At 35.5% G+C, this 14,544-nt stretch overlaps 1 protein-coding gene across 5 annotated transcripts in view; it reads left to right on the plus strand.

The window, feature by feature from the left end:
• Nucleotides 1-14,544, plus strand: part of RXFP1 (relaxin family peptide receptor 1) — a 94,722-nt gene that overhangs the window by 49,247 nt on the left and 30,931 nt on the right. For 4 of the 5 annotated variants that reach the window (XM_038559107.1, XM_038559108.1, XM_038559110.1 and 1 more), the window contains 3 exons: nt 3,448-3,546; nt 7,338-7,443; nt 12,186-12,257. In XM_038559107.1, the coding sequence (XP_038415035.1) occupies nt 3,448-3,546; nt 7,338-7,443; nt 12,186-12,257 (277 nt within the window). Of the gene's footprint in view, nt 1-3,447; nt 3,547-7,337; nt 7,444-12,185; nt 12,258-14,544 lie in introns of those variants that run through there. The other variant, XM_038559111.1, reaches the window with a different exon arrangement.

Here is a 14,544-nt window from a genome sequence, read left to right on the forward strand (position 1 = left end):
CGGACCAGGTCAGATCATCAATCCAATGTTTCCATCCTTGAGAGTCTGTTATCTTCAATCCCCTCTGGGAGGAGGAAACAAACCACTCTAGCTTGGGGGTGGGGAGGAGCTCTTAAGAAAAAAAGAGATTTCATACAGGGAAGAAGCTGTTTATGGAATCACTGTAAAGGCTATAGAGAGAGGAGTCAGGAGCGGGAAAACAAACCACCATAATTGCAAGCTCAAGATCAAGAAGCATCTGCTGCTGTTGCCACTAGTCACTGGTGTGTCACTAGTGCACCCAATCCTCTCCTTACCTGTGAAACTGAACGCTGAGGCTGACTGCACTAACTGCCCCAACTTGCACTACATACCCACAAGACGGGTATCCGCAAACTTCCAGTCTCACTTGCATGCATCCAAAAGGTAGAAACTTATCTATCACAAGAACCCTAGCTGCCCGAGGTCTGGAAAACAGAGATTTGAGTTACCAACTTCTAAAGAACAACAAAGCCATTCTAAACCCAGTAGAGAAAGGGGAGGAGCCAACTTCACAAAATCTGCCTGGGTCTCAATAACTTGTAGTCTCTATTTAGCTGTACAAGCTCAGTCTTTCCAATTCCCTCCCCTTCTTCCTGTTTCTCTGCCTGAGGTCATCCTCATGATGTCAAAGGCTGGGGATGGCTGGGTTTTGCCATTTCTAGGATATTGTTACTGGCCACCTAGTTACTGGTGCCCAGCTGAGGTCTCGTGCCAAAGTCTGCAGTTCGTAAGCTGGAGGGCCATCACTCCTCTCTCTCTGAACTGAGATCTCATTATATTACTTTGCTACTTTTATTTTGAAGTCTTCTGTAATAGATCAGTTTTAAAACTAATGAAGCATGCTAAAGGAGAGAGAATATTTATTTTATTTTTAAGATTTATTTTTTTATTGAAGTTCGATCTACCAACATATAGTGTAACATCCAGTGTTCATCCCATCAAGTGCCCCCCTCAGTGCCCGTCACCCAGTTACCCCATCCCCCCACCTGCCTCCCCTTCCACTACCCTTTGTTCCTTTCCGAGAGTTAGGAGTCTCTCATGTTTTGTCACCCTCTCTAATTTTTCCCACTCATTTTCCCTCCTTTCCCTTATAATTCCTTTCACAATTTTTTATATTCCCCGTATGAGTGAAACCATGTGATGATTGTCCTCCTCCGATTGACTTACTTCATTCAGCATGATACCCTCTAGTTCCATCCACGTCAAAGCAAATGGTGGGTATTCATCTCTTCTGATGGCTGAGTAATATTCCATTGTATATATAGACCACATCTTCTTTATCCACGCATCTGTCGAAGGACATCAAGGTTCAGAAGGAGAATATTTTAAACACAATGTTTAAACAATCTTCTTTCCAATTTTTTGCATTTGGTGGGATTTCTTTATAAAAGGAAGTCTAATTTTACAAGTTATATATAGCATTTGTGTTAGTATACCTTTCCTTTTCCAAAGATGGTCTTCATGGAGGAGTTAATGAGCATGGAAAAATAAAAAAATAACCTGGAGAAGGGGGGAATTTTTTTTTATAAATTTATTTTTTATCGGTGTTCAATTTGCCAACATATAGAATAACACCCAGTGCTCATCCCATCAAGTGCCCCCCTCAGTGCTTGTCACCCAGTCACCCCCACCCCCTGCCCACCTCCCCTTCCACCACCCCTAGTTCGTTTCCCAGAGTTAGGAGTCTCTCATGTTCTGTCTCCCTCCCTGATATTTCCCACTCATTTTTTTCTCCTTTCGAGAAGGGGGGAATTATTACAAATCATATTGCATCAGATATGAGCATATTCCCAGAAACTTACTTTTCAGTTTTGGGCAACTTGATACATTGTGGGGACCATTCACCAATCCAGAGAATTTAGGAGTAACAAAGATTATATGGAAAAATATAATGAGTTGCATATTAAAAATATTGAATTTGAGATGCCTATAGTAAACTGATCACATATTATTACAGTAGAAAAAGTGCAGGTTGAAGATATAATTTGGAAGTCCTCTGATAAGAGTTGGAACCATGGTTATGATAAAGACCATGTCACCAAATCCATGCCACTGAACAAAGTTGTAATGTCTGGATTCAAGTCTCAGATTTGAATTATACATCCATGGCAGAAATCATTTATAAAACTCATGCCAGATTTGGGGCCCCTGAGTGGCTCAGTAGGTTAAGCGCCTGCCTTTGGTTTGGTGGGCTATGTATGATCCAGGGTCCTGGGATGGAGCCCTGTTTTGGGCTCCCTGCTCAGCAGGGAGCCTCGTCCTCCCTCCCTCTCCTCCCTGCTCCTGTTCTCTCTCACGCTAGCTCTGTCACTATTTCTGTTTCTCCTTTCAAATAAATAAATAAAATCTTTTTTAAAAAAATCAGTGCTAGATTTAATACTAGTTTTTAAAATCAGGATAAACTTTATAGTTTTTATCATCTGCTCATATGTTTATGCATCCTTAAAGAATCCTGACAACATTCTGAAAAAAATTTAGAACCTCTGGAAAGGATCACATCCATACTTTCCCAGTAGGATGAAAGTTTGTACCATCTGCAAAGATCTCCAAAGAAGTTGTGCCTACATTCCCATTCATTGTCCATTCTATCACCTGATTGGCTTCATTGTCTCTTATGTTTAAAAATAACTAAAAGGTCATAAGGAATTTTGTGAAGAAGACTTATTTTCATTTTTTCTCCCTAATGAAAGACTTTTACTATTGTGGGGTTTTTTTCAATGATACAGGCTTTTAATATCAAAATCAGGAAATATAGATGAGAAAATATGTAAGCGATCAGAAGATAATTCCCCTTAAAAACATCCATGACACCATGATGCCCTTAAAAAAATGGAATGCAATCATGCTGGTCATGTTATTTTTCTTCTTCTTTTCTTTAACAATCATGACTGTCTATCCATGTTAACACACCTCCAACATCAGTTTAAATGATAGAAGATTAACCATAATATAATTAATATACTATGAACAGTGTGCTATATTCCAATACTTAAGAAAGTACTGTCTCTGAAAATGTGATTCAAACTCTACTTGCTGGGACATGTGGGTGGCTCAGTGGTTGAGCCTCTGCCTTTGGCTCAAGTCATGATCCCGGAGTCCCTCATCGGGCTCCCTGTGGGGAATGTGTCTCTGCCTCTTTCTGTGTGTCTTTCATGAATAAATGAACAAACAAACACTACTTGCTGAAGAATCACCTATAGTGCCCACAGTGGAGACTTGGAGACCCATCTCAGACCTATGTAATCAGGGCTTCTAGGTGGGGTGGGGGGGGACCCAGAAATTCACATTTGTCAACAAACTCCCAGATGATATTTATCTCACTAAGATTGAGACTGTCTTATTCACTTTAAAGAAAAGAGTTATTTTTCCCAACACACCAGAATATTTCAGTTTTCTTGAACTTTTCTGCTCTCTGACTTATTTTAGGAGACAACAACGGATGGCCTTTGCAATTTGACAAGTATGTTGCCAATTACTACAGAATGACTTCCTCATATCCCTTTGAGGCACAAACATCTGAATGCTGTAAGTAATCAGTGGCATTGAGTCTCCTTTCCCATGAGTTCAAAGAAAATATCATGTTTTTAAAAGTTACATCCAACATATTTTTATTAAAAAGGTCAATTATAGTTTTCTAAAACAAACTCTATTAGACATGCAGCCTTAATTTGAGAATTTTATTTAAAAGTGACTCAGAGATCTTAAGTTTGAAAGCAATATATATCATGCCAGGTATTGTTGTGAACACAATTAATGTCCCTCAGGGTTGCTATTTTATGGTGGGTTTTTTTTTCATAGTCATTATAGCCTCTGATACCAAGGAAACTGTAGAAACAGAAGAGCAGAGAAGCTGTTTGCATTTCAGTGTTTGCAAGTGAAAAATCTTCTGAGGTCTAAACTACTTTAGAACTACAAAAAAGCCTCATTAATTATAACCTGCTATGCTTAGTCACATACTGAGAATTTCTAAAAACACTGAAGGGGCTGTGGGAGGGTATAACCTCAGGACAGGCTGTGATATTTTAGAACAGGAAGATCTTGTAAATAGCTCCTTTTAAATAAATTTTGTTTATTGTAATAAATTATGCAAATGTAAATTTGTGCTTTAGAGTTATCATTTTGATCCTAGCTTTACAAAACCTTGGTTAAATAGTGGGCGAGTGTGTGTGTGAGGGGGAATCCTTTACTATAATTTTTCCTTTATGTTCTATCACAAATAGTAAAGTATAGCTTTTTTTAAAAAATGTTTAATTTTTTTATCTTCAGTATTCAAATGCGATTAATAAAAAAAATACTAACAGGCCCCAATTTAAGGAAGCATGCATCCATTCTGTAAACCCACAAGCTACTCAGCAATCTGTCTCAGCCTCACATTTTCTCACAGAGACCAAATTACTGAGCATTGAAAGGCTGAAACCTTTTGGGAAAGAAAAAAGGTAACAGACATAATTCAACTGCTAATATCATACAAAAAAATTAATGGATTATGTCATGTTACTGCAAAACATAGATTTTTGTTGTTGTTTGATTAGTCTTTTCATGTCTTAAATTTTAATTGAATATTTTTATATCTCTTTATTCCCAAGTGGGTTTTCAGCAGTTTATAATAGAAATATGACTACCAACAGATTTAAGCCATTAATATAATATATAAGACAAAAATTCAACAGTGAATGGGAAAGAGAATGGGAAGAAAATTTATATAAGGAAATCCTCACTGAGAAGTTCAATAACTGTCCAAAGCTTAGTTCTGAATTTTGTAGTAATCAGGCTAAAGAAGGAAAATAATGGGTAGCAAAACTTTTATAGCCTGGCTTGTAGAGCAAAAACAAACAAATGGGGGGAAAAAAACAGATCAAGTCAGCGAAAGAAATAACTTTTTGCCTAATCCTGAACTTTGGGAGAAATGTGTCCTAAGTGTAACTTCATAGGAAGTTTACATGGCTAACTTCTATATCATTTATACAGTAAATGATATATCAAAAAAATTAACGGTTTTTATTAAAGAACAAATATATAATTTTAAATTAGAGTTCTTTAAAGAGTGCAGGAAGCAGTGGTAATCAATAATTATTTGTCTTTTTCAAGCATAAAAGCAGTATAAAACAGAATGGAAAATATAGTGTAAAATTTGGGGGTGAAACTTAAAGTTCCTATTGCACCACTTTATTGAAATCAAATTAGTATAAGAATTTATTGGAAATTAAACCGAGAATGGTGTATAATAATTCTTGGTTGGGTGAAAGAATGTGAGAAATTCACATTTATAAAGTCACCTCTCAAGAACAATATCATGGAAAATAAATCAATCATTAACCAATATATTTTTAGAGTTTAAATTTGAGGGATATGTAAAGTACAGAAATTTAGAAAGAATTGTTTACTCAACCATAATTTCACCACTCAGAGGCTACCAGCATTAACTTGCTGGTACGTTTGTCTTTTTTAACATTTTTGAAATTTCCTGTACACACCATTTTTATCATGTTTTCACTTAGCATTTTAGCATAATCAGGTATCCATGCCGTTAAAAGCTCTTTTTGAATATACTATATATGTTTAAGTGTCATAATTTGCTTAATCATTCTTCTGATCTTGGATATTTAGGTGTTATTTTTTCATTTTTCCCCATGACAGGTGACCCTGTAATAAACATATATGAATTATCTTAGCTCCATCAATATAAAAAGAAAAAAGATGTTGGAAGTAATGCTAATTTCACTCCCTCCATTTTTACCCCTCCTAGTCTCACACTCAAAACCTTCATCCTCTCTCCCAACCCACACCCTTCCTTCCCCACAACACTCATGTTAGACGTGGCTTTAACTTGGAGACAGAATCAGTTTTCAGATAGCCATAGCCAAAATGGTTACTTACAATCATAAAACTGTTTAAAAGTTCTTGGCAGAGGCTCTGTTTACTAAAAACACAAAACCTAAGTTATGATTTTGATCTCTTGTAACCCCGTAAAATAGTCTGTAGAGTTATTTGGGAGGAGAGGAGGAACACCTGTCCCCTCATAGCTGAGCAAAAGGATATTTACTAGGTCAAAGTCTGTAGCCATTCGTGCTGGTTAGTAGTCATCCACCAGCTTTGTCATAGAAATCTCTACTTTGCCGTTAAGAGAATTTTCTGCTCTCTGAAAGCTTTACTGTAAAGATCAAAAACTAGAAACCTACAAACAAAAAATTCTCATAGAAAGTTTTGTTTGTTCTGTGATATTTTAAAATATTTTGAGTTCTCTATTATCATTTTTAATAGATAAGTATATATACAACATTGTATTTCTGGCTTCTTTGAGAAAGTTGGTTGACTTGGTTACACATGTTCCTATCCTAATGTGGCAACAGTTAGGAGAAGCTCTTCCACTGGGACATAGGGACAAGGCCTACACCTATTTTGTGTCAGTCCCCCATAGACATATGAGTCTGTAACCTCGGCTATACAGGTTAGGGTTTCAAAATAAATGTAGATAGGAAGCACTCCTCATGGCTCTCGTGAATCAACCATTTCCCAGGAAGCCAGGAATCAGACTTTATTACACTGAATAACAATCCTATTCTATTACTGAGCTATATAGGAACACATCATTACCAGTCTCTAAGAGACCTTAGAACAATGGGATCACATCTGTAAGACTATCACTACAGCGCCACAAGATGGCCAAAGGCACACATCCAATTCTCCCTCTTTCCAAAACTAGCAGTGAAAATAGAATGGCTGGCTATGCATAAAAAAAGTTCAGTCCCATAAATGACATTTTAGGCATCCTTACATCCCTACATAAGCAAAAGATCATTTTAAAAGAAATCCTTTAACAAACTCCTGAATTTTCCAGAAAAAAAAAATTCTACCAACACTATAGTCCACACCTAGTTCTTCTTTCTCCCTAGTTAAAAATGACTTAGCCTCTCATTAAGGATTTGACTATGCCATTAATAAATACTTTATTGTTAAGTAGCAGCTTTAATATGGACATTAAAGCCCATCACACACTATCATGTCACCCCTGGACATAACCACTCTCCTCGAGTGAGTAAAAGCAGATGCCTACATTCATTTTGCAACAAATGGAGAACAGTCTGCTATTTACAAAAATGCATGGGCTGGTAAATTGTGTGTTCTTAATGTTTTAACATCATTAACATTAAAAGCGAACTTTGTGAACTTAATTTAGAGCATTGTCCATATTGATTAGGTACAACATACTTTTGTACTAAATAATTTTCTCATAGCTTTTCATTTCTTTCTTTTCATTACCCTCCTCTTCCTGGTCCTTCACTATCCCCATTCCTTATGACTTCCTCCTTATTCAGTGGTCGGTTCTGTGCCCATGCAATGTGTTTGCCGAGGTTTAGAGGTTGACTGTGATGAGACCAATTTACGAGCTGTTCCATCAGTTTCTTCAAATGTGACTCTAATGTAAGTAGAAAAGAATGGCTTCATCCTGACGGCCAGAATAGCGCCTGTAAAATTATAATTAAGGCCTTGTCATTATTAATGCATTTTTATTCAAAGATGATGTCATTGTTCTCGGTCAATTATAATGATTGCTGCTATTTATTTTACATTTATTAAATGCTAGGCCCCACTCTAAATTATTCAATATTTTAATCTATTTAGTCTCTGATAATAATCCTATGGAGTATTTAGATACATTAATGTATTTAGACCCTCATAATAATCCTATGACGTATTTAGTATCGCCGTATTTTATCTAAACAAAAGATGTCATCATTTATGTGCTACTAAAGAAAAAGGCTGCCAGTTAAACTATTATATAGAGTTTTCTTAGTATAAGAATTGACATTTATTGAAAGAGCTCTATTAGACTTTGTTGGAAAGACTCTTATCTATAAAAAAAAAAAAAAACAAGTGAAATAAACTGGATAAAATATTCCCAGAACTTCACATTTAAAATCTAACTCTTCTGAATCACATTGACTCAGATATATTGATTTTTTTTCCAAATAACTCAAACTTATATATATAAAAGAAAATTATCCTCATAGTAAGTGATTTGTTGATCTAGTACTAATTTGAATTCAACAAACTTTAGCAACACAGTCACACACATATGGCTGAAACTTTTCAAAAGAAATCAGTGGAGGATAGATACTTTAATCCAATGTTTTTGCTGAGTGTTTTGTTTCATCCAGATGTTTAAGTGCCTTATGGCTGACTTTTGAGTATATGAAGACAAAATAGGAGTAATTCTTAAGTTTACAAATATGGGCAAGTCCTGCTTTTGCCAACCCAAACCACATAACACAGCAACTCAATTCCTTGAAATATGAGTTGGAGAGGGCTAGAGCTCAGAGTTCCTGTAGACAATAGTACCATCAAATTAACAGAATCAATTGATAGTGACCTGAAGAGTTTATCCAAATTGGTAATGAGCTAAGAACATCAAGTAGGTTAAACCACACACAAAGGCTTGTTTTCCAAAGAAGGTGACAATCCCACCTGAACTAAGGCTAGCATTCTATCCTATCCTCAGGTCACCGTAGCTCTTTGTCATAGTAATTAGTCAACAGAAAACAATAATAATATTTTATTAGAATAAAATAATAATCTGAGATTCTGTGGAGAGTTTCCATGATTTAAATCCTGACTGGACCTGATCTGTATAAAAACTGAGATGATTTCATTCTATTTGCAAAGAGAAACAGTTATCACCCCCATCACTTTTATCAAATTACCAGAAAATCAAAGAATACCCTGATGCTGCCAGTCTCATTTTTCACTTTCTTACAAGTAAGAATTGAATCCATTCTCCCACAACGTAACTAACCTTTGCATAAGAAAGGAAGAGGGGGAGAGAACTGGAAGTTTGCAAGAAGATAGACAATGACTAACCAAAGAGCACATGCCCCTAAAGAATGCCTGAAAGCATTCTGTTTCAAATTAAAATAAAAAACTGTTCTGGCTCAATACATTTATACATACATTCATACAGCCACTCAAAAAGAGGTGTGTACAGTCCTTTGGGCCACCGGTTTTCAGCCCGTGGTATAGAGGAAAAAACGGGATGGAACAACTCCTCATGAAGACAGGCTACAGGAAAGCAAGGGAGAGGAAGGATCCAAGATGACTTCAGGGTTTCCATCCTGAGTAATACAGTGATGGGAGAATGGGGAGACTTGGTGACAGTAAGTGGGTAAGATTAGGACTGCAATTTTAGATGGCTTTTTCAATTTGAGATTAACAGGTCACTCAACAGAAATTCTCAACAGGCATTTGAAGACGTAGTAATGAAGCTCAGGAGTTTATGTTTATAACACCTTATTTTTTGTTAAAAAATAGCAGCTTCTTGTGCTTTGGGTTGAGCAGCTTGATTCAAGTTGTCCATTTCTATTTTTCTCTGCAGAATTCCGACTCACCAACACACCTTGCCCTTATCTTCATTCAATTCCATAGAAAAAAGGAACCGTAGGCTTAACAGCAAATATATTAAAAGAGTAAATATCGAATTTTATCACTGAGTTCCTGCCATATTTTGAATTGGAACTCTCATAGAGAAATACTGGAAATGGAATAGATCATATATAAGTATCAAAGAAACCAATAATCCAAGTAATATTTATTGAAGTTGGGATTTTTAAGACATTTCTCATAAATGCAATTGAACAAGAGAAACAGACAATATGATTATTTATGCATCGTTCTGGCTTCCTAAACATTAGTTTTGACTGTGTGAGGGCTGCCTATAAGATCCTAGAATTTAATCACTAAACTACATAACCTAATTATCAGAACTTTCTTTATCAAAACTACAGCTAGCTTTGACAATAATAATTAAGATAGTTTCTCTCTCACACACACACACACTTCACTTTGTAAAGAGTCAGAATATTATATTTTAAAACACAAGAATTTATCATAGTAAAAAGGTTTTTGGCTTGTCCTACTCAGTGAGGATAACAACACTTACTTTTTTTTGTTTCAACAGGATATCACAAAAATATTGAGAATGCGATTTGTAAAAATATTTTACTTCATTTAGAAAGAAGTAGCCTTTAAATCCTAGGCACCATTAATAAAAAAAACAACTTTCTAAGAAACATTATTTAGGAGTCCTTAAATAAGCTTTCCTTCCCTCCAGAGTAACCTTCCCACTCCGGTGCAATTAGCCTCTTGCTCTTGGATTCTCTCATAGATCCTCACTTGTGTCTCTTTGAAGCACATCAAACATTTCTCCTTCTACTATAGTGACTGTGGTCCTGATCTTCTCTACGAGAAAAAGGGAAATGCCATAAGCTCAACGGAGGCTTAAAACTTGGTTTTTCTATATAATCCCAAAATTCCCATAAGAGTATAGTAAACTCTAAACACTGTTTTTGAATTGAATTTACAAGAAAATAAATAAAAATAAAACAAGATGCTGGCCTTTTTAGCCCTGGGCTATAAAACTGAAGTTATCGTCCAAAGAAAACTCTCTATTTATAGATAAAATATGTTATTTGTCACCCAAATGGAGTATAAGCTTCTTAAGAGCAATGATATCCTTTTTTACAAAGTGCAAATGGAAGGCATTCAGCATATGTTGAGAAAATGAATGAATGCATGAATGAACACATTTTTAAAAACACACTAAGCTTTCATCAAATTTTTAAGTCAAATTCAAATATTCGACAGTTTATTTTTATACAACACAAACATGTAAACAAGATGTAAAGCAAAACTGAAGAGCCAAGCCACGTGAGAATAATGAGGAAAGCAGGAATTCTCAATTAGCTAACATAAGGAATGAAAGATCCATTTAGTGATAGTCCTTCAGCCTAGAATGATTTCATGAGAGAGTTAGTAGTTAATCAACCTTTGGCATTCATTCATTAAAAAACCACTAAGTGACTGTTATGTATAGTGTTTAAGGACAGTGTTTCTTAAGCTTTTTTTCTTTTCATTATTACCCCCCCCCCCAGCCCTTTTAGACATTTTTTTCTATTTGTCCCCTCCTGTGAAATTTTAATATTACAAACATACTGTATATCTGTTTATGTATACCTGTTCTTCATCCACTTAAAAAAGTAAGATTTTTTCCCCCCTCCTTGAGAACCAGTTTTCACACCTTGGAGGAACAGCATCCTTATGGAGAATACATGGTCTCCCAGACTCTAGAATAGCATTTTTCAAATTAGATTCCAAAACTGTGTGCTGAGGAGTCTGAGAAACCATTTTGCCTTAAGAAGTTGTGGTAACTGAGTCCTCTTTGCCCATTAAGTATTTCCAAGTGTTTATTCCACAGCAGACAACCTCCAGACAATGTAGTCTATTGCTTACTTAACAAGGAGCATCTTCTCCATCATATTATATAAAGTTAGTGCCAAGTGCATCGTATTATTACAGGTCATCTAGTACAAATTGATGCTTTCACAGTTAAAGAGACCAACAAGGAAAGATTAGAAAGATGATGTATGTGGTTCGTGCAAGGGACTCCAGCTGCAATGGTTTGGATGTTGTTCTGTTTGGTTTGGTTTTTGGTTCTTTAATTTTGTTCCTATTACCTTGCATTGCTTTTCTTAAAAAAATCTATATATATCAAATGTTTAGATCCTTTCCAGTATAACCACAATTATGTGGACCTGGTTTGTGTCAAGCTGCGTATCAAATTGTGACTCAAGGGAAAATCCTTCTATGCAATTTACTAGAAATTGAAATGAAATCATTTATTGAATAATGACAGTTCAATTGTACTTACCAATTAACAGTTTCCTTCATAATTAATTTTAAGAGGAAGTAAAGGTAGTGGGATGTGAGCAATGAAATACTGAAAAATATAAAATTATTTAGGTTCTTGAATGTGCTTTAAACAGAAAACACTTTTTATTTTCACTTCAAAACTGAGATATTTTCTAGTGTCTGTTAAATAAAAAGAGAAAAGGAAAATGTAACTGACAAGTATTTTCCCAGTTTCATTACTTTTGTGTTTCATCAGAATCACAATGTTGCAATCTAAATTTAAGAAAAGATAAATTTCTTTAATAATACAAAACTGACAGACCTAGTTCAAATGGTACTATGGATATGAGAGTAACATTATGAAATAAAACATTTCCTGAAAGCTGGTGCTAAAGTAAATAAAGTTTATGACTATTTATACTGTTGTAGTTTAAAAGTGAAGAAAAAAACCCTTGAAGAACCACCATTTACATTTATTTCAGGTCGCTTCGGTGGAATTTAATAAGAAAGCTTCCTCCTGATGGCTTCAGGAAGTACCATAATCTTCAGAAGCTGTAAGAAAAAAATCTAATTCCCAATATTAAAATTAACTCACATTGTTTGGGCCTGTCTCTTCCTACTTCTGCTCAGACCAGCACTATACCACTGCTTAACACTAACCCTGCCTCGGGGAAATTACTTAGCTGTTAGCTAGAGACTGCCAGGTAACTGTTTTGAGGACTTCTAGAAGCCATTCTAGAGAAATTGCAGATACTTATTCCCAAGGAAATTGGAGCATGAGTTCTCCTGCCACACACTAGACTGTGAAGAAATTTTTCCCATATGTTTGCCAATTCAATCTCCACCTAAGAGCAAGGCATGGTGGTTCGAAACCCCAGAGCATGTTGTTTGGGAAACTTAATTCCATTCACATGTCTGCCATGCAGGTTAAGTTTTATTTCGGCCTCAAATAGCATCTGACATGCAAGATTCCCATTCGTTCGGCATTTTTGTGCATACTCCAAAAATCCATCATGGCCCAGGTCATGTTCACCTGTTATTTAGTCCGGCTCTGTGACTAAATCATATCATACTTGAACTGATGGGTTTAAATATCCTGTGCTTGAATTTTGCTATCTCAGAATTCCTAGTTTCATTTTCATACCTATGTCAGCTTTAGTAATGGTTTTACATTGAAGAAATCTAGCACATAGATATATACCTATACGTTGTTCTTAAAATAGAGAGCAAAATCAGAAGAAAAATTAATCTACTTCATTTGATGAAATGTACTCAAAACTCAGATAATCTGCAAGAAAGTATGTTTCATACTCAAAAATAAAATTTTCAATTAAAATGATTTCAGAACTTTATTCTGAATGTTTAACAATCAGCAGGGAAGAGCTTTTCAAAATTAGGCCTTATGTAAAAACTTCAAGAGGATGCTTCCTTATTCTGTTTTCTGATTTTTGGAGGCTGAAGAATTTTTCTGATCTGTAGCACCACCTTATGTCCACATGTTTAAAAGGAGTTAGGACTTCAAAAATCAAAATTCAGGTTTATGTAACACAGTAGTTGAGCATTTTTACATAATAAAAATTGAACTAATTTTTTGGAGATTTTATTCTTAAGTAATCTCTACACTTAATGTGAGGCTCGTACCCATAACGGGAAGATCAAGGGTTCAGTGCTCTACTGACTAAGCCAGCCAGGCACCCCAAATTTCTTCTTTTATTTTTTAAGATAGATTTATTTATTTATTTATTTATTTATTTATTTATTTATTTATTTATTTATTTACTTATTTATTTTAGAGAGAGAGAAAGCACATGCAGAGGTAAGGGCAGAGAGAGAAAGAGAGAGAGAATCCTCAATCCTGGGGCTCAATTCTAGAACACTCAGATCATGATCTGAACTAAAATCACGTGTCAGTCTCTCAACCGACTAAGCCACCCAGGTGTCCCCCACAAAATACTTCTTGAGTAGCCAATTTGTCTTAACTAATAGATCAAAATAGCCTAATTACAAAAAAAAAAAAAAAAAAACTCTACCTGGTTATTAGAGATACAGCTTTGCTCAACCTCTACGCAATACAGTCTATTAATCATTAATCATTAAAACAGTTAGAAACAAGTAAATACATACTAAAGCTCACTGTGAGACAGATGCATTCCCTACTATGTGATGAGAACCACAGCATGTTCTGTGAAATCGTTAAATGCATAATAAATTTAATAAAAACACTTTTACAAAGTTAGATTTTCTTGCACGTTGGGGAAATGGGAAATCTTTTAGTCAAAATTTCTAATTAACTAAGAATTTGCTTATACTTGAGGGCACCTGGATGTCACAGTTGGTTAAGTATCCAATTGTTTGTTTCAGCCCAGGTCACAATCTCAGGGTTATGAGATGGACCAGACTTGGGTTGTGCTCCTCACTCAGCAGGGAGTCCGCTGGAGATTCTCTCTCCCTCTCCCTCTGTCTCTAATAAATAAATAAATCTTTTAAAAAAGAATGTGTTCATATTGGTTTCTTCCTTATTGATCCTAGTATTTATTATAAATAAAATATAAATATATATATATATATAAACTTCAGAACACCCCAAAGGACAATTATGACCTGCACTCAGAACAAGAAGTCAGGCTCGAAGCCCTCATACTGCCATTCCCTACAACCTGGGGCCAGTACATGCAGAAGTGCAAGGCTTTACAAGGGTGCAGTTGATGCAATTGCTTGTGCCCTGGTACCTATTTCCTTTGACCTCCAGTTAACCCAAGGCCGTTCATCCTGTAAGACTCGTTAACTACGTAAGACTGCATTCTTGTCTTGACATGCCCATCTAATTTATACTCTTCTAAT

The sequence above is a fragment of the Canis lupus genome, chromosome 15 (genome assembly GCF_011100685.1).
Source record: "Canis lupus familiaris isolate Mischka breed German Shepherd chromosome 15, alternate assembly UU_Cfam_GSD_1.0, whole genome shotgun sequence".
Taxonomy (NCBI): Eukaryota; Metazoa; Chordata; class Mammalia; order Carnivora; family Canidae; genus Canis; species Canis lupus.